At 47.6% G+C, this 22089-nt stretch overlaps 1 protein-coding gene across 1 annotated transcript; it reads right to left on the bottom strand.

The window, feature by feature from the left end:
- Positions 1-3028: 3028 nt before the first annotated feature.
- Positions 3029-21717, bottom strand: LOC135567307 (multiple epidermal growth factor-like domains protein 11; the record flags this gene model as incomplete). The annotated part of the gene is made up of 11 exons (XM_065014735.1): positions 21691-21717; positions 20346-20472; positions 20091-20102; positions 19868-19879; positions 19759-19770; positions 19542-19670; positions 17429-17672; positions 12377-12524; positions 9774-9843; positions 8673-8726; positions 3029-3241 (listed from the first exon to the last, which is right to left on the bottom strand). Coding segments are annotated over exons 1-11 (1048 nt in total), but the record flags the coding sequence as incomplete, so codon positions are not given.
- Between the last annotated feature and the right edge of the window lie 372 nt (positions 21718-22089).

Raw genomic sequence — 22089 nt, 5'->3', positions numbered from 1 at the left:
TGAAAACAACAGACAGAGACAACAGACATAGACAACAGACTGAACAACAGACTGAAACAACAGACAGAGACAACAGACAGAGACAACAGACTGAAACAACAGACTGAACAACAGACATAAGACAACAGACTGGAAACAACAGACTGAAACAACAGACTGAAACAACAGACTGAAACAACAGACTGAAACAACAGACAGAACAACAGACATAGACAACAGGCTGAAACAACAGACTGAAACAACAGACATAGACAACAGACAGACATAGACTGAAACAACAGGCTGAAACAACAACATAGACAACAGACTGAATAACAGACATAGACAACAGACAGAAACAACAGACAAGAGACAACAGACAGAAACAACAGACTGAGACAACAGACTGAAACAACAGACTGAAACAACAGACAAAGACAACAGACATAGACAACAGACTGAAACAACAGACATAGACAACAGACATAGACAACAGACATAGACAACAGACAGAGACAACGATATAGACAACAGACAGAGACAACAGACATAGACAACAGACATAGACAACAGACTGAAACAACAGACATAGACAACAGACTGAAACAACAGACAGAGACAACAGACAGAGACAACAGACTGAAACAACAGACAGAGACAACAGACATAGACAACAGACATAGACAACAGACTGAAACAACAGACTGAAACAACAGACAGAGACAACAGACATAGACAACAGACTGAAACAACAGACTGAAACAACAGACATAGACAACAGACATAGACAACAGACTGAAACAACAGACTGAAACAACAGACATAGACAACAGACTGAAACAACAGACAGAGACAACAGACAGAGACAACAGACATAGACAACAGACTGAGACAACAGACATAGACAACAGACTGAAACAACAGACAGAGACAACAGACAGAGACAACAGACTGAAACAACAGACTGAAACAACAGACAGAGACAACAGACTGAAACAACAGACATAGACAACAGACTGAAACAACAGACTGAAACAACAGACAGAGACAACAGACATAGACAACAGACTGAAACAACAGACTGAAACAGACAGAGACAACAGACATAGACAACAGACTGAAACAACAGACTGAAACAACAGACTGAAACAACAGACAGAGACAACAGACTGAAACAACAGACAGAGACAACAGACAGAGACAAGAGACTGAAACAACAGACATAGACAACAGACTGATAACCAGTCAGTTACATCTTCCTCATGAGCTCATCTTCTCCAGACCTAAGGGGATGTCGATGACCATACATCCCCCGTAACTCACCCAGTAGGACATCTACATAACTATATATCTATAACTCACCCAGTAGGACATCTACATAACTATATATCTATAACTCACCCAGTAGGACATCTACATAACTATATATCTATAACTCACCCAGTAGGACATCTACATAACTATATATCTATAACTCACCCAGTAGGACATCTACATAACTATATATCTATAACTCACCCAGTAGGACATCTACATAACTATATATCTATAACTCACCCAGTAGGACATCTACATAACTATATATCTATAACTCACCCAGTAGGACATCTACATAACTATATATCTATAACTCACCCAGTAGGACATCTACATAACTATATATCTATAACTCACCCAGTAGGACATCTACATAACTATATATCTATAACTCACCCAGTAGGACATCTACATAACTATATCTATAACTCACCCAGTAGGACATCTACATAACTATATATCTATAACTCACCCAGTAGGACATCTACATAACTATATATCTATAACTCACCCAGTAGGACATCTACATAACTATATATCTATAACTCACCCAGTAGGACATCTACATAACTATATATCTATAACTCACCCAGTAGGACATCTACATAACTATATATCTATAACTCACCCAGTAGGACATCTACATAACTATATATCTATAACTCACCCAGTAGGACATCTACATAACTATATATCTATAACTCACCCAGTAGGACATCTACATAACTATATATCTATAACTCACCCAGTAGGACATCTACATAACTATATATCTATAACTCACCCAGTAGGACATCTACATAACTATATATCTATAACTCACCCAGTAGGACATCTAACTATAACTATAACTATCTACATAACTATATATCTATAACTACCCAGTATCTATAACTCACCCAGTAGGACATCTACATAACTATATATCTATAACTCACCCAGTAGGACATCTACATAACTATATATCTATAACTCACCCAGTAGGACATCTACATAACTATATATCTATAACTCACCCAGTAGGACATCTACATAACTATATATCTATAACTCACCCAGTAGGACATCTACATAACTATATATCTATAACTCACCCAGTAGGACATCTACATAACTATATATCTATAACTCACCCAGTAGGACATCTACATAACTATATATCTATAACTCACCCAGTAGGACATCTACATAACTATATATCTATAACTCACCCAGTAGGACATCTACATAACTATATATCTATAACTCACCCAGTAGGACATCTACATAACTATATATCTATAACTCACCCAGTAGGACATCTACATAACTATATATCTATAACTCACCCAGTAGGACATCTACATAACTATATATCTATAACTCACCCAGTAGGACATCTACATAACTATATATCTATAACTTACCCAGTAGGACATCTACATAACTATATATCTATAACTCACCCAGTAGGACATCTACATAACTATATATCTATAACTCACCCAGTAGGACATCTACATAACTATATATCTATAACTCACCCAGTAGGACATCTACATAACTATATATCTATAACTCACCCACATCATAGACATTCTGGCTGGAGGTGTGTGTGGCGGTGGTGGTGACTATAGCAGAGGGGCAGTAGGACATCTATATATCTATAACTCACCCAGTAGGACATCTACATAACTATATATCTATAACTCACCCAGTAGGACATCTACATAACTATATATCTATAACTCACCCACGTCATAGACGTTCTTGCTGACGGTGTGTGTGGCGGTGGTGGTGACTATAGCAGAGGGGCAGTAGGACATGTCGTGGTGGACAGGACTCTTCATCTCTACATAGCTGCTCTCTGTGTGTTTGCAGGCCACGGCCAGCGGGTCATTGATGGTGGCGTAGGGGTTCTCACTGTTCAGAGAACAGGTGCTGGACAGGGAACCCTTCATGTAGTCTGACAGAGACAAATAACACACTGAGAAGCAGGAAGACAGGAACACTTTTTTTTTTACCAAGGTGAAGGTATCTGTTCGCGAAGGATTCTGATATCAGCGATGACATTGTCGGGCCTTTCAATGCATTCGTCATATCAACATTGGGAGACGAATACAACATGAGATTATAATTCTACCCCAGGAGGTAAGACAAGTGAAAACTCTTATCCACTGACAACCTGTAGATAAACAATTAAAAACAGAGTACAGGGTAAATTACACAGGACACAACATTCACAGTATTAGTAGCATATCACAGTATAAAGCATTTACATCCAAAAGTAGTGAGTTTGTTTATGGGGTGTTGTGTTAGTTAGAGACTGGAGGAGAGGAGGAGAGGACCAGAGAGGACTGTGTTAGTTAGAGACTGGAGGAGGAGGAGAGGACCAGAGAGGACTGTGTTAGTTAGAGACTGGAGGAGGGAGGAGGAGAGGACCAGAGAGGACTGTGTTAGTTAGAGACTGGAGGAGAGGAGGAGAGGACCAGAGAGGACTGTGTTAGTTAGAGACTGGAGGAGAGGAGGAGGGACCAGAGAGGACTGTGTTAGGTAGAGACTGGAGGAGAGGAGGAGAGGACCAGAGAGGACTGTGTTAGGTAGAGACTGGAGGAGAGGACCAGAGAGGACTGTGTTAGGTAGAGACTGGAGGAGAGGGAGGAGGACCAGAGAGGAGTGTGTTAGTTAGAGACTGGAGGAGAGGACCAGAGAGGACTGTGTTAGTTAGAGACTGGAGGAGAGGACCAGAGAGGACTGTGTTAGGTAGAGACTGGAGGAGAGGACCAGAGAGGAGTGTGTGAGACCATCAGGAGGAAGGACCACACAGAGGAGGAGATCACAGGCGTGCCCTGTGGAGAGAAGACACAGAGGTCAAAACACACACATCAGTTCATACACATCAGTTCATACACATCAGTTCACACACATCAGTTCATACACAAACCAGAGTATGTGAGCGGTGTTGAGTGGTCTGAAATCCCGCTCATTGCTTACAGAGCGGTGTTGAGTGGTCTGAAATCCCGCTCATTGCCTACAGAGCGGTGTTGAGTGGTCTGAAATCCCGCTCATTGCCTACAGAGCGGTGTTGAGTGGTCTGAAATCCCGCTCATTGCCTACAGAGCGGTGTTGAGTGGTCTGAAATCCCGCTCATTGCTTACAGAGCGGTGTTGAGTGGTCTGAAATCCCGCTCATTGCGGTGCAACGCTCCGGCGCTAAATGTTTCCCCTTAAACCACTCGAGTGTTGCTTTAGCAATATGCTTAGGGTCATTGTCCTGCTGGAAGGTGAACCTCCGTCCCAGTCTCAAATCTCTGGAAGACTGAAACAGGTTTCCCTCAAGAATTTCCCTGTATTTAGCACCAGTCCTTCAATTCTGACCAGTTTCCCTGCCAATGAAAAACATCCACACAGCATGATGCTGCCACCACCATGCTTCACTGTGGGGATAGTGTTCTCGGGGTGATGAGAGGTGTTGGGTTTGCGCCAAACATAGCTTTTTCCTCGATGGCCAAAAAGCTCAATTCTAGTCTCATCTGACCAGAGTACCTTCTTCCATATGTTTTGGGAGTCTCTCACATGCCTTTTTGGTGAACACCAAACGTGTTTGCTTATTTTTTTCTTTAAGCAATGGCTTTTTTCTGGCCACCCTTCTGTAAAGCCCAGCTCTGTGGGGTGTATGGCTTAAAGTGGTCCTATGGACAGATACTTCAATCTCCTCTGTGGAGCTTTGCAGCTCCTTCAGGGTAATCATTGGTCTCTTTGTTGCCTCTCTGATTAATGCCCTCCTTGTCTGGTCCGTGAGTTTTGGTGGGCGGCCCTCTCTTGGCAGGTTTGTTGTGGTGCCATATTCTTTCCATTTTTTATAATGCATTTAATGGTGCTCCGTGGGATGTTCAAAGTTTCTGATATTTTTTTATAACCCAACCCTGATCTGTATTTCTCCACAACTTCGTCTCTGACCTGTTTGGAGAGATCCTTGGTCTTCATGGTGCCCCTTGCTTAGTGGTGTTGCAAGAGTGTGCAAAACTGTCATCAAGGCAAAGGATGGCTACTTTGAAGAATATCAAATATAAAATATATTTTGATTTGTATAACAATTTGTTGGTTATTAAATGAGTAGGTGTGTCCAAACTTATGACTGGTACTGTAGTTATCTACCCACCTCGTTCCTTTCTGTTATCATGTGCACACAGTACACCATCATGCTTTCAGGATAGGTGTCTTTTCAGATTCCACCGTCATTCTTTAGTTGTGGACACTACATCACCACAATCCCTCTCTTCTTTAGTTGTGGACACTACATCACCACACTGCCTCACTTCTTTAGTTGTGGACACTACATCACCACACTCCCTCACTTCTTTAGTTGTGGACACTACATCACCACACTCCCTCACTTCTTTAGTTGTGGACACTACATCACCACACTCCCTCTCTTCTTTAGTAGTGGACACTACATCACCACACTCCCTCTCTTCTTTAGTTGTGGACACTACATCACCACACTCCCTCTCTTCTTTAGTAGTGGACACTACATCACCACACTACATCACCACACTCCCTCTCTTCTTTAGTTGTGGACACTACATCACCACACTCCCTCACTTCTTTAGTTGTGGACACTACATCACCACACTACCTCACTTCTTTAGTTGTGGACACTACATCACCACACTCCCTCACTTCTTTAGTTATGGACACTACATCACCACACTGCCTCACTTCTTTAGTTGTGGACACTACATCACCACACTGCCTCACTTCTTTAGTTGTGGACACTACATCACCACACTGCCTCACTTCTTTAGTTGTGGACACTACATCACCACACTCCCTCACTTCTTTAGTTGTGGACACTACATCACCACACTCCCTCACTTCTTTAGTTGTGGACACTACATCACCACACTCATTCTCTTGCTCTTGGTTCCTCCTCATCTTTGTAAGTGATTTTGCACCTGTGTGTTTTATCAGTTTCTTAATGAAAATATTTAGTGAACTCCATGACAGTAGCTAAAGCAAGGGGCTGTAGCAGCACACAAGTAGACTATACAAATGCATTCTGGGCCGGGCACGCCCTGAGCTCATGAAGAGAGCGCTGCTGGAGAGGTACTGGAGCGAAACTGGAGCGGGCGAGAAGGCCGGCGTTCCAGCCTTTGGGAAACTCGCTTCGCGCGCTCCACGCTCCACTCCTCGCTCCGCGCTCCGGTCAAATTGGGCACCCTCCACTCCTCGATCCGCGCTCCAGTCAAATTGGGCACCCTCCACTCCTCGCTCCGCGCTCCAGTCAAATTGGGCACCCTCCACTCCTCGCTCCGCGCTCCAGTCAAATTGGGCACCCTCCACTCCTCGCTCCACTCCTCGCTCCGCGCTCCAGTCAAATTGGGCACCCTCCACTCCTCGCTCCACTCCTCGCTCCGCGCTCCAGTCAAATTGGGCACCCTCCACTCCTCGCTCCAGTCAAATTGGGCACCCTCCACTCCTCGCTCTGCGCTCCAGTCAAATCGGGCACCCTCCACTCCTCGCTCCGCGCTCCAGTCAAATTGGGCACCCTCCACTCCTCGCTCCAGTCAAATTGGGCACCCTCCACTGGGCACCCTCCACTCCTCGCTCCAGTCAAATGGGCACCCTCCACCCCGATCCGCTCCAGTCAAATTGGGCACCCTCCACTCCTCGATCCGCGCTCCAGTCAAATTGGGCACCCTCCACTCTGCTCCGCGCTCCAGTCAAGTGGGCACCCTCCACTCGCTCCTCACTCCTCGCTCCGCGCTCCAGTCAAATTGGGCACCCTCCACTCCTCGCTCCACTCCTCGCTCCGCGCTCCAGTCAAATTGGGCACCCTCCACTCCTCGCTCCAGTCAAATTGGGCACCCTCCACTCCTCGCTCTGCGCTCCAGTCAAATCGGGCACCCTCCACTCCTCGCTCCGCGCTCCAGTCAAATTGGGCACCCTCCACTCCTCGCTCCAGTCAAATTGGGCACCCTCCACTCCTCGCTCCAGTCAAATTGGGCACCCTCCACTCCTCGCTCTGCGCTCCAGTCAAATTGGGCACCCTCCACTCCTCGCTCTGCGCTCCAGTCAAATTGGGCACCCTCCACTCCTCGCTCCAGTCAAATTGGGCACCCTCCACTCCTCGCTCCAGTCAAATTGGGCACCCTCCACTCCTCGCTCCGCGCTCCAGTCAAATTGGGCACCCTCCACTCCTCGCTCCACTCCTCGCTCCGCGCTCCAGTCAAATTGGGCACCCTCCACTCCTCGCTCCACTCCTCGCTCCGCGCTCCAGTCAAATTGGGCACCCTCCACTCCTCGCTCCAGTCAAATTGGGCACCCTCCACTCCTCGCTCTGCGCTCCAGTCAAATCGGGCACCCTCCACTCCTCGCTCCGCGCTCCAGTCAAATTGGGCACCCTCCACTCCTCGCTCCAGTCAAATTGGGCACCCTCCACTCCTCGCTCCAGTCAAATTGGGCACCCTCCACTCCTCGCTCCAGTCAAATTGGGCACCCTCCACTCCTCGCTCCAGTCAAATTGGGCACCCTCCACTCCTCGATCCGCGCTCCAGTCAGGTGGGCACCCCTCCACTCCTCGCTCCGCGCTCCAGTCAAGTGGGCACCCTCCACTCCTCGCTCCGCTCCAGTCAAATTGGGCACCCTCCACCTCGCTCCACTCCTGGCTCCGCTCCAGTCAAGTGGGCACCCTCCACTCCTCGCTCCACTCCCGCTCCGCGCTCCAGTCAAGTGGGCTGCCCTCCACTCCTCGCTCCAGTCAAATTGGGCACCCTCCACTCCTCGCTCTGCGCTCCAGTCAAATCGGGCACCCTCCACTCCTCGCTCCGCGCTCCAGTCAAATTGGGCACCCTCCACTCCTCGCTCCAGTCAAATTGGGCACCCTCCACTCCTCGCTCCAGTCAAATTGGGCACCCTCCACTCCTCGCTCTGCGCTCCAGTCAAATTGGGCACCCTCCACTCCTCGCTCTGCGCTCCAGTCAAATTGGGCACCCTCCACTCCTCGCTCCAGTCAAATTGGGCACCCTCCACTCCTCGCTCCAGTCAAATTGGGCACCCTCCACTCCTCGCTCCAGTCAAATTGGGCACCCTCCACTCCTCGCTCTGCGCTCCAGTCAAATTGGGCACCCTCCACTCCTCGCTCTGCGCTCCAGTCAAATTGGGCACCCTCCACTCCTCGCTCCAGTCAAATTGGGCACCCTCCACTCCTCGCTCCAGTCAAATTGGGCACCCTCCACTCCTCGCTCCACTCACATACTCTGACACAAACACAACACACAGCACACATGCAGTCACACACTACAGTGCAGGAAAGTCTTTGGGTAACACAGACCAACCACTCTGTTATATGAGATGGTCTTCTTCATAAGGACATAGTGGAGTCTCATACTCTACCTCTGTGGTACTGTTCATGGTAGGAGCTGTAGCGTCTGTCTACACGGTACACACCTACAGAGATGTTAAAGGGACAGATTAAGAGTCAGTCTACACGGTACACACCTACAGAGATGTTAAAGGGACAGATTAAGAGACTGATTATTTACGTTAAAAAATACCTAAAGTTGTATTCCAAAAGTAGTGTGAAATGTTTTGGCAAAGTTTACAGGTAACTTTTGAGTTATTTTGTAGTCACGTTGCGCAAATTGGAACCGGTGTTTTTCTGGATCAAACGCGCCAAATAAATGGACATTTTGGATATATATCGACGGAATTAATCGAACAAAAGGACCATTTGTGATGTTTATGGGACATATTGGAGTGCCAACAGAAGAAGCTAATCAAAGGTAAGGCATGAATTATATTTTTATATATCTGCGTTTTGTGTCACGCCTGCAGGGTTGAAATATGCTTTTCTCTCTTTGTTTACTATGGTTCTATCCTCAGATAATGGCATCGTTTGCTTTTCTCTCTTTGTTTACTATGGTGCCATCCTCAGATAATGGCATCGTTTGCTTTTCTCTCTTTGTTTACTATGGTGCCATCCTCAGATAATGGCATCGTTTGCTTTTCTCTCTTTGTTTACTATGGTGCCATCCTCAGATAATGGCATCGTTTGCTTTTCTCTCTTTGTTTACTATGGTGCTGTCCTCAGATAATGGCATCGTTTGCTTTTCTCTCTTTGTTTACTATGGTGCTGTCCTCAGATAATGGCATCGTTTGCTTTTCTCTCTTTGTTTACTATGGTTCTATCCTCAGATAATGGCATCGTTTGCTTTTCTCTCTTTGTTTACTATGGTTCTATCCTCAGATAATGGCATCGTTTGCTTTCGCCGAAAAGCCTTTTTGAACTCTGACATGTTGGCTGGATTCACAACAAGTGTAGCTTTAATTTGATATCTTGCATGTGTTGATTTTTATAGGAATGTATTTTGAATTTGGCGTTCTCCATTTTCTCTGGCTGTTGGCCAGGTGGGACGCTGCCGTCCCAGAGAGGTTCAACAATCCCAAATCAACTTGTATTTACAATGGGTTTTATAAGGGAGTCATCAGACATACCCAGTTCATCGAGGTTATAGTAGGCTGTCCACTCTGGAGCACTATTCCTGTTTAACCTCTTGTCCTTCACCTGGGAACGAAACACACACAGACTGAGGGCCCCAGCAAGAGTAGCTGCTACACACAGACAGACTGAGGGCCCCAGCAAGAGTAGCTGCTACACACAGACAGACTGAGGGCCCCAGCAAGAGTAGCTGCTACACACAGACAGACTGAGGGCCCCAGCAAGAGTAGCTGCTACACACAGACAGACTGAGGACCCCAGCAAGAGTAGCTGCTACACACAGACAGACTGAGGGCCCCAGCAAGAGTAGCTGCTACACACAGACAGACTGAGGGCCCCAGCAAGAGTAGCTGCTACACGTGGAACAGCTAATGAGGACCCCAGGAAGAGTAGCTGCTACGTGGAACAGCTGATGGGACCCCAGCAAGAGTAGCTGCTACACGTGGAATAGCTAATGAGGACCCCAGGAAGAGTAGCTGCTACACGTGGAACAGATGATGAGGACCCCAGCAAGAGTAGCTGCTACACGTGGAACAGCTAATGAGGACCACAGGAAGAGTAGCTGCTACACGTGGAACAGCTAATGAGGACCCCAGGAAGAGTAGCTGCTACACGTGGAACAGCTAATGAGGACCACAGGAAGAGTAGCTGCTACACGTGGAACAGCTAATGAGGACCCCAGGAAGAGTAGCTGCTACACGTGGAACAGCTAATGAGGACCCCAGGAAGAGTAGCTGCTACACGTGGAACAGCTAATGAGGATCCCAGGAAGAGTAGCTGCTACACGTGGAACAGCTAATGAGGACCCCAGGAAGAGTAGCTGCTACACGTGGAACAGCTAATGAGGATCCCAGGAAGAGTAGCTGCTACACGTGGAACAGCTAATGAGGACCACAGGAAGAGTAGCTGCTACACGTGGAACAGCTAATGAGGACCCCAGGAAGAGTAGCTGCTACACGTGGAACAGCTAATGAGGACCCCAGGAAGAGTAGCTGCTACACGTGGAACAGCTAATGAGGATCCCAGGAAGAGTAGCTGCTACACGTGGAACAGCTAATGAGGACCCCAGGAAGAGTAGCTGCTACACGTGGAACAGCTAATGAGGATCCCAGGAAGAGTAGCTGCTACACGTGGAACAGCTAATGAGGACCCCAGGAAGAGTAGCTGCTACACGTGGAACAGCTAATGAGGATCCCAGGAAGAGTAGCTGCTACACGTGGAACAGCTAATGAGGACCCCAGGAAGAGTAGCTGCTTCACATGGAACAACACACAAAGGACTGACAAATAAAAGACACATGTTTCTTGGAGAATGCCAATGTACAGGTAACTGCCAGAATAATGGAAACACTTGATGAGGGATACAAAGTACATTGAAAGCAGGTGCTTCCACACAGGTGTGGTTCCTGATTTAATTAAGCAATTAACATAGTAATGGTAGCTTTTATGCTTTCCCATACAATGACAATGCCCCATACACATGTCACAGCTGGTCACTGAATGGTTGGATGAGCATGAAAACGAAATAAACCATGTGACCTGGCCGTTTCAGGCTCCAGATCTCAACCCAACTGAACACTTCTGGGAGATTGTGGAGCGGCACCTGAGACCAGCGTTTCCAACCACCATCAACAAAACACCAAACGATTGAATTTCTGGTGGAAGAACGATGTCACATCCTCCAATAGAACGATGTCACATCCCTCCAATAGAATGATGTCACATCCCTCCAATAGAACGATGTCACATCCCTCCAATAGAATGATGTCACATCCCTCCAATAGAACGATGTCACATCCCTCCAATAGAATGATGTCACATCCCTCCAACAGAACGGTGGCACATCCCTCCAATAGAATGATGTCACATCCTTCCAATAGAACGATGTCACATCCCTCCAATAGAACGATGTCACATCCCTCCAGTAGAATGATGTCACATCCCTCCAATAGAACGATGTCACATCCCTCCAATAGAACGATGTCACATCCCTCCAGTAGAATGATGTCACATCCCTCCAATAGAACGATGTCACATCCCTCCAATAGAACGATGTCCCATCCCTCCAATAGAACGATGTCCCATCCCTCCAATAGAACGATGTCCCATCCCTCCAATAGAACGATGTCCCATCCCTCCAATAGAACGATGTCACATCCCTCCAATAGAACGATGTCACATCCCTCCAATAGAACGATGTCCCATCCCTCCAATAGAACGATGTCACATCCCTCCAATAGAACGATGTCACATCCCTCCAATAGAACGATGTCACATCCCTCCAATAGAACGATGTCACATCCCTCCAATAGAACGATGTCACATCCCTCCAATAGAACGATGTCACATCCCTCCAATAGAACGATGTCACATCCCTCCAATAGAACGATGTCACATCCCTCCAGTAGAACGATGTCACATCCCTCCAATAGAATGATGTCACATCCCTCCAATAGACTTCCAGACACCTGTAGAATCTATGACGAGGTGCATTGAAGCTGTTCTGTCTGCTCGTAGTGAAAACTATTATTTTTCTTTATTTTGGCAGTTGCCTGTATGTACTCTTAGCATAAATAAAGTGAAGGTTGGTTGCCACCCACCTTGGCCCTTCTGGTCTTCTTGTCAGGCTTGGCGTAGTGGCCAGCGTAGGTACATGCTCCCAGAGTGTGGTAGGAGGGGTTAGTGAAACAACGACTGACGTTGCTGATGGTAGGAGAGGAGTCTAGAGAGGAGAACAAAGCCTGTACACTGATGCCCTGCTCGCCACGGAAACATCAGCTTGTAGCATAGGACTCTACACACTCACAGTCACAGTCACAGTCACAGGGGCGAGCATCACAGTCATAGTCACAGGGGCGAGCATCACAGTCACACTCACAGTCACAGGGGCGAGCATCACAGTCACAGTCACAGGGGCGAGCATCACAGTCACAGTCACAGGGGCGAGCATCACAGTCACAGTCACAGGGGCGAGTATCACAGTCACACTCACAGTCACAGGGGCGAGCATCACATTCATAGTCACAGGGGCGAGCATCACATTCACAGTCACAGGGGTGAGCATCACAGTCATAGTCACAGGGGCGAGCATCACAGTCACACTCACAGTCACAGGGGCGAGCATCACAGTCACAGTCACAGGGGCGAGCATCACAGTCACAGGGGCGAGCATCACAGTCACAGGGGCGAGCATCACAGTCACACTCACAGTCACAGGGGCGAGCATCACATTCACAGTCACAGGGGTGAGCATCACAGTCACAGTCACAGGGGCGAGCATCACAGTCACAGTCACAGGGGCGAGCATCACAGTCACACTCACAGTCACAGGGGCGAGCATCACATTCACAGTCACAGGGGTGAGCATCACAGTCACAGGGGCGAGCATCACATTCACAGTCACAGGGGCGAGCATCACATTCACAGTCACAGGGCGAGCATCACATTCACAGTCACAGGGGCGAGCATCACAGTCACAGTCACAGGGGCGAGCATCACATTCACAGTCACAGGGGCGAGCATCACAGTCACAGGGGGGCGAGCATCACATTCACAGTCACAGGGGCGAGCATCACATTCACAGTCACAGGGGCGAGCATCACATTCACAGTCACAGGGGCGAGCATCACAGTCACAGGGGCGAGCATCACATTCACAGTCACAGGGGCGAGCATCACAGTCACAGGGGCGAGCATCACAGTCACAGTCACAGGTGCGAGCATCACAGTCACAGTCACAGGGGCGAGCATCACAGTCACACTCACAGTCACAGGGGCGAGCATCACAGTCACAGGGGCGAGCATCACAGTCACAGTCACAGGGGCGAGCATCACAGTCACAGTCACAGGGGTGAGCATCACAGTCACAGTCACAGGGGCGAGCATCACAGTCACAATCACAGTCACAGGGGCGAGCATCACAGTCACATGGGAGAGCACGCAAGCAAACGCAAAAACACACAGCTCCATCGGGACATTTTCAATACAAGGCTGTTAGAAACAGACGCCAGGACAGCGGAGTCAATCACCACCTTCCGGAGACACCTGAAACCCCACCTCTTTAAGGAATACCTAGGATAGGATAAAGTAATCCTTCTCACCCCCCTTAAAAGATTTAGATGCACTATTGTAAAGTGGCTCTTCCACTGGATGTCATAAGGTGAATGCACCAATTTGTAAGTCGCTCTGGATAAGAGCGTCTGCTAAATGACTTAAATGTCAATGTAAATGTAAATGTAAATGTTTCATCAGAAAGCTGAGTTTGCTGAGAACACAAACAGCAAGAGAGAGGAGGATCTAGCTGGAAAGAGAGTTCAGTCAGATCACCCCTGAATTTAGTTAGATCACTCCCAATTTCAGTCAGATCACCCCCGAGGGCTGTGGAGAGAGACCACACTGTAAAGAGACAGTCCTGTGGAGAGAGACCACACTGTAAAGAGACAGTCCTGTGGAGAGAGACCACACTGTAAAGAGACAGTCCTGTGGAGAGAGACCACACTGTAAAGAGACAGTCCTGTAGAGAGAGACCACACTGTAAAGAGACAGTCCTGTAGAGAGAGTCCACACTGTAAAGAGACAGTCCTGTAGAGAGGGACCAGACTGTAAAGAGACAGTCCTGTAGAGAGAGACCACACTGTAAAGAGACAGTCCTGTAAAGAGACAGTCCTGTAGAGAGAGACCACACTGTAAAGAGACAGTCCTGTAGAGAGAGACCACACTGTAAAGAGACAGTCCTGTAGAGAGAGACCACACTGTAAAGAGACAGTCCTGTAGAGAGAGACCACACTGTAAAGAGACAGTCCTGTAGAGAGAGACCACACTGTAAAGAGACAGTCCTGTAGAGAGAGACCACACTGTAAAGAGACAGTCCTGTAGAGAGGGACCAGACTGTAAAGAGACAGTCCTGTAGAGAGAGACCACACTGTAAAGAGACAGTCCTGTAGAGAGAGACTGTCAGTCCTGAGAGAGTCACTGTAAAGAGACAGTCCTGTAGAGAGAGACCACACTGTAAAGAGACAGTCCTGTAGAGAGAGTCCACACTGTAAAGAGACAGTCCTGTAGAGAGAGACCACACTGTAAAGAGACAGTCCTGTAGAGAGACCACACTGTAAAGAGACAGTCCTGGAGAGTCCACACTGTGAAAGAGACAGTCCTGTACCACCACACTGTAAAGAGACAGTCCTGTGGAGAGAGACCACAGACAGTCCTGTGGAAGAGACAAAGAGACAGTCCTGTAGAGAGACCACACTGTAAAGAGACAGTCCTGTAGAGAGAGTCCACACTGTAAAGAGACAGTCCTGTAGAGAGGACCAGACTGTAAAGAGACAGTCCTGTAGAGAGAGACCACACTGTAAAGAGACAGTCCTGAGAGGACCAGACTGTAAAGAGACAGTCCTGTAGAGAGAGACCACTGTAAAGAGACAGTCCTGTAGAGAGAGACCACACTGTAAAGAGACAGTCCTATAGAGAGAGACCACACTGTAAAGAGACAGTCCTGTGAGAGAGACCACACTGTAAAGAGACAGTCCTGTAGAGAGAGACCACACTGTAAAGAGACAGTCCTGTAGAGAGACCACACTGTAAAGAGACAGTCCTGTAGAGAGGACCAGACTGTGTAAGAGACAGTCCTGTAGAGAGACCACTGTAAAGAGACAGTCCTGTAGAGAGAGTCCACACTGTAAAGAGACAGTCCTGTAGAGAGGACCAGACTGTAAAGAGACAGTCCTGTAGAGAGTCCACACTGTAAAGAGACAGTCCTGTAGAGAGAGACCACACTGTAAAGAGACAGTCCTGTAGAGAGAGACCACACTGTAAAGAGACAGTCCTGTGGAGAGTCCACACTGTAAAGAGACAGTCCTGTAGAGAGAGTCCACACTGTAAAGAGACAGTCCTGTCCACACTGTAAAGAGACAGTCCTGTGGAGAGTCCACACTGTAAAGAGACAGTCCTGTAGAGAGAGACCACACTGTAAAGAGACAGTCCTGTGGAGAGGGACCACACTGTAAAGAGACAGTCCTGTAGAGAGTCCACACTGTAAAGAGACAGTCCTGTAGAGAGAGACCACACTGTAAAGAGACAGTCCTGTGAGAGACCACACTGTAAAGAGACAGTCCTGTGGAGAGTCCACACTGTAAAGAGACAGTCCTGTGGAGAGAGTCCACACTGTAAAGAGACAGTCCTGTAGAGAGAGACCACACTGTAAGAGACAGTCCTGTGGAGAGTCCACACTGTAAAGAGACAGTCCTGGGAGAGTCCACACTGTAAAGAGACAGTCCTGTGAGAGAGACCACACTGACTTAGTTAACATGACTAAGTGGTAGAGTCTGGAGTGTTTTCCAGAGAGGGAGTAACCCTGACTGACTTAGTTAACACGACTAAGGGTAGAGTCTGGAGCGTCTCACCAGAGAGGGAGTAACCCTGACTGACTTAGTTAACATGACTAAGTGGTAGAGTCTGGAGCGTCTCACCAGAGAGGGAGTAACCCTGACTGGCTTAGTTAACACGACTAAGTGGTAGAGTCTGGAGCGTCTCACCAGAGAGGGAGTAACCCTGACTGACTTAGTGCACGACTAAGTGGTAGAGTCTGGAGCGTCTCACCAGAGAGGAGTAACCCTGACTGACTTAGTTAACACGACTAAGTGGTAGAGTCTGGAGCGTCTCACCAGAGAGGGAGTAACCCTGACTGACTTAGTTAACACGACTAAGTGGTAGAGTCTGGAACGCTCACTAAGTGTTAGAGTCTGGAGCGTCTAACCAGAGAGGAGTAACCCTGACTGACTTAGTTAACATGACTAAGTGGTAGAGTCTGGAGCGTCTCACCAGAGAGGGGAGTAACCCTGACTGACTTAGTTAACACGACTAAGTGGTAGAGTCTGGAGCGTCTCACCAGAGGGAGTAACCCTGACTGACTTAGTTAACACGACTAAGTGGTAGAGTCTGGAACCAGAGGGAGTAACCCTGACTGACTTAGTTAACATGACTAAGTGGTAGAGTCTGGACGTCTCAAGTGGAACGTCTCACTAAGGTAGAGTCTGGAGCGTCTAACCAGAGAGAGTAACCCTGACTGACTTAGTTAACACGACTAAGTGGTAGAGTCTGGAGCGTCTCACCAGAGAGGAGTAAATCCTGACTGACTTAGTTAACATGACTAAGTGGTAGAGTCTGGAGCGTCTCACCAGAGAGGGAGTAACCCTGACTGACTTAGTTAACATGACTAAGTGGTAGAGTCTGGAGCGTGTCACCAGAGAGGGAGTAACCCTGACTGACTTAGTTAACATGACTAAGTGGTAGAGTCTGGAGCGTCTCACCAGAGAGGAGTAACCTGACTGACTTAGTTAACACGACTAAGTGGTAGAGTCTGGAACGTCTCACTAAGTGGTAGAGTCTGGAGCGTCTAACCAGAGAGGAGTAACCCTGACTGACTTAGTTAACACGACTAAGTGGTAGAGTCTGGAGCGTCTCACCAGAGAGGGAGTAACCCTGGCTGACTTAGTTAACACGACTAAGTGGTAGAGTCTGGAGCGTCTAACCAGAGAGGGAGTAACCCTGACTGACTTAGTTAACACAACTAAGTGGTAGAGTCTGGAGCGTCTCACCAGAGAGGAGTAACCCTGGCTGACTTAGTTAACACGACTAAGTGGTAGTGTCTGGAGCGTCTCACCAGAGAGGGAGTAACCCTGGCTGCTGATCCTCAGGGCAGGGCTGTAGGACACACTGGGCATGTGCTGCCCTCCTTTCTCTCTCTGGTGATGCCGCCACCACACCACCACCCCCAACACGGTCATGATGAAGAGGAGGAGGAAGATGATGCCCATGACAGCGCCCACTGACTGGTGCTCTGATGCCAAGGCCGGGCTGATCTTGGTGTAAGGATTCAGCTCTTCCATCATCAGGGCAGCTGGAATAGAGAGGGGGCATATTTATACAAACACTAACACAGATCACCATTAATACACACAGAAACACCAGACCTGGATCAAATACTGTAATAAACACCAGACCTGGATCAAATACTGTAATAAACACCAGACCTGGATCAAATACTGTAGTAAACACCAGACCTGGATCAAATACTGTAATAAACACCAGACCTGGATCAAATACTGTAGTAAACACCAGACCTGGATCAAACACTGTAGTAAACACCAGACCTGGATCAAATACTGTAATAAACACCAGACCTGGATCAAATACTGTAATAAACACCAGACCTGGATCAAACACTGTAGTAAACACCAGACCTGGATCAAATACTGTAATAAACACCAGACCTGGATCAAATACTGTAATAAACACCAGACCTGGATCAAACACTGTAGTAAACACCAGACCTGGATCAAATACTGTAATAAACACCAGACCTGGATCAAACACTGTAGTAAACACCAGACCTGGATCAAATACTGTAATAAACACCAGACCTGGATCAAATACTGGAATAAACACCAGACCTGGATCAAACACTGTAGTAAACACCAGACCTGGATCAAATACTGTAATAAACACCAGACCTGGATCAAACACTGTAATAAACACCAGACCTGGATCAAATACTGTACTAAACACCAGACCTGGATCAAATACTGTAATAAACACCAGACCTGGATCAAATACTGTAATAAACACCAGACCTGGATCAAATACTGTAGTAAACACCAGACCTGGATCAAACACTGGAATAAACACCAGACCTGGATCAAATACTGTACTAAACACCAGACCTGGATCAAATACTGTAATAAACACCAGACCTGGATCAAACACTGGAATAAACACCAGACCTGGATCAAATACTGTACTAAACACAAGACCTGGATCAAATACTGTACTAAACACCAGACCTGGATCAAATACTGTAATAAACACCAGACCTGGATCAAATACTGTAATAAACACCAGACCTGGATCAAATACTGTAATAAACACCAGACCTGGATCAAATACTGTAATAAACAAGACCTGGACTGTGGAATAAACACCAGACCTGGATCAAATACTGTACTAAACACCAGAACTGGATCAAATACTGTAATAAACACCAGACCTGGATCAAACACTGGAATAAACACCAGACCTGGATCAAATACTGTACTAAACACCAGACCTGGATCAAATACTGTAATAAACACCAGACCTGGATCAAATACTGGAATAAACACCAGACCTGGATCAAATACTGTAATAAACACCAGACCTGGATCAAATACTGTAAAAACACCAGACCTGGATCAAACACTGGAATAAACACCAGACCTGGATCAAATACTGTACTAAACACCAGACCTGGATCAAATACTGTAATAAACACCAGACCTGGATCAAACACTGTAATAAACACCAGACCTGGATCAAATACTGTAATAAACACCAGACCTGGATCAAATACTGTAATAAACACCAGACCTGGATCAAATACTGTAATAAACACCAGACCTGGATCAAATACTGTAATAAACACCAGACCTGGATCAAATACTGTAATAAACACCAGACCTGGATCAAACACATTCTGTGATAAACAAATTCTCAGAACATGAGGTGTGCAGGCATAGCTTGCCCAATATAATGGAACAAATAGAATAGTCCCAAAAGTGTAAACTCTGTCCACCTTGCACATCGGTCAGCAATCACACACACACACACACACAAACAGACACACACACACACACACACACACACACACACACACACACACACACACACACACACACACACACACACACACACACACACACACACACACACACACACACACACACACACCTACCCTGGTCACAGCGGATGCCTTTGTATCCGATGCTGCAGTAGCAGGTTCCAGTCACATAGTCACAGGTGGCGTTGTTCATACACACACACAGCTGCTGACAGCCATAACCAAACGTGCCAGGACGACACTCTGAGAGGAACAGGAAGAGTTGGAGACAATATATACACACACACACACACACACACACACAGCTGCTGACAGCCATAACCAAACGTACCGGGACGACACTCTGAGAGGAACAGGAAGAGTTAGGAGACAATATATACACACACACACACACACACACACACACACACACAGCTGCTGACAGCCGTAGCCAAACGTACCGGGACGACACTCTGAGAGGAACAGGAAGAGTTAGGAGACAATATATACACACACACACACACACACACACAGCTGCTGACAGCCATAACCAAACACCGGGACGACACAACAGGAAGAGTTAGGAGACAATATATACACACACACACACACACACACACACACACACACACACACACACACACACACACACACACAGCTGCTGACAGCCGTAACCAAACGTACCGGGACGACACTCTGAGAGGAACAGGAAGAGTTAGGAGACAATATATACACACACACACACACACACACACACACACACACACACACACACACACACACAGCTGCTGACAGCCAGTAGCCAAACGTACCGGGACGACACTCTGAGAGGAACAGGAAGAGTTAGGAGACACACACACACACGCACACCCACACATACACACACACACACACACACACACACACAAAACACACACATGATTGTTGGGATGGACTCACTGAGTTCACAGCTGTGTCCGATGAATCCGGTCCGACAGGAGCACTGACCAGTGATGTGGTCACAGTCCCCTGCTGACACCGTCAGAGCAGTCCAAGGTAGGACCAAACGAACCCTCAGAACTACAACCTGGAGGGCAGAGACACACACTCACACACACACCTCAGAGCAGTCGGTACCAAAGAACCCTGAACTACAACCTGGAGGACAGAGACACACACGTCACACACACCTCAGAGCAGTCGGTACCAAAGAACCCTGAACTACAACCTGGAGGACAGAGACACACACGTCACACACACACCTCAGAGCAGTGGTACCAAAGAACCCTGAACTACAACCTGGAGGACAGAGACACACACGTCACACACACACCTCAGAGCAGTCGGTACCAAAGAACCCTGAACTACAACCTGGAGGACAGAGACACACACGTCACACACACACCTCAGAGCAGTCGGTACCAAAGAACCCTGAACTACAACCTGGAGGACAGAGACACACACGTCACACACACCTCAGAGCAGTCACCAAAGAACCCTGAACTACAACCTGGAGGACAGAGACACACACGTCACACACACCCTCAGAGCAGTCGGTACCAAGAACCCTGAACTACAACCTGGAGGACAGAGACACACACGTCACACACACACCTCAGAGCAGTCGGTACCAAAGAACCCTGAACTACAACCTGGAGGACAGAGACACACACGTCACACACACACCTCAGAGCAGTCGGTACCAAAGAACCCTGAACTACAACCTGGAGGACAGAGACACACACGTCACACACACACCTCAGAGCAGTCGGTACCAAAGAACCCTGAACTACAACCTGGAGGGCAGAGACACACACGTCACACACACACCTCAGAGCAGTCGGTACCAAAGAACCCTGAACTACAACCTGGAGGACAGAGACACACACGTCACACACACACCTCAGAGCAGTCGGTAGCAAAGAACCCTGAACCACAACCTGGAGGACAGAGACACACACGTCACACACACACCTCAGAGCAGTCGGTACCAAAGAACCCTGAACTACAACCTGGAGGGCAGAGACACACACGTCACACACACACCTCAGAGCAGTCGGTACCAAAGAACCCTGAACTACAACCTGGAGGACAGAGACACACACGTCACACACACACCTCAGAGCAGTCGGTACCAAAGAACCCTGAACTACAACCTGGAGGACAGAGACACACACGTCACACACACACCTCAGAGCAGTCGGTACCAAAGAACCCTGAACTACAACCTGGAGGACAGAGACACACACGTCACACACACACCTCAGTACACACACACACACTTCTGTAGACACACAACCCTCACAGTCCGCACCGAAAACATCTGACCCATAGCCTGACAAACACTACCATTACACCATGTCATGACACTGATCTACCACTAGGTGGTGTATGTCATAACAGTGATCTACCACTAGGCGGTGTATGTCATGACATTGATCTACCACTAGGTGGTGTATGTCATGACAGTGATCTACCACCAGGTGGTGTATGGCTGTAGTTCATGTCATGACAGTGATCTACCACCAGGTGGTGTATGGCTGTAGTTCATGTCATGACAGTGATCTACCACCAGGTGGTGTATGGCTGTAGTTCATGCCATGACAGTGATCTATCACTAGGTGGTGTATGTCTGTAGTTCATGTCATGACATTGATCTACCACTAGGTGGTGTATGTCATGACAGTGATCTACCACTAGGTGG

The sequence above is a fragment of the Oncorhynchus nerka genome, unplaced genomic scaffold (genome assembly GCF_034236695.1).
Source record: "Oncorhynchus nerka isolate Pitt River unplaced genomic scaffold, Oner_Uvic_2.0 unplaced_scaffold_2169, whole genome shotgun sequence".
In the NCBI taxonomy this organism is placed as follows: domain Eukaryota; kingdom Metazoa; phylum Chordata; class Actinopteri; order Salmoniformes; family Salmonidae; genus Oncorhynchus; species Oncorhynchus nerka.
The sequence above is the reverse complement of the archived record's forward strand: the minus strand, read 5'-3'. Positions and strand labels throughout refer to the sequence as shown.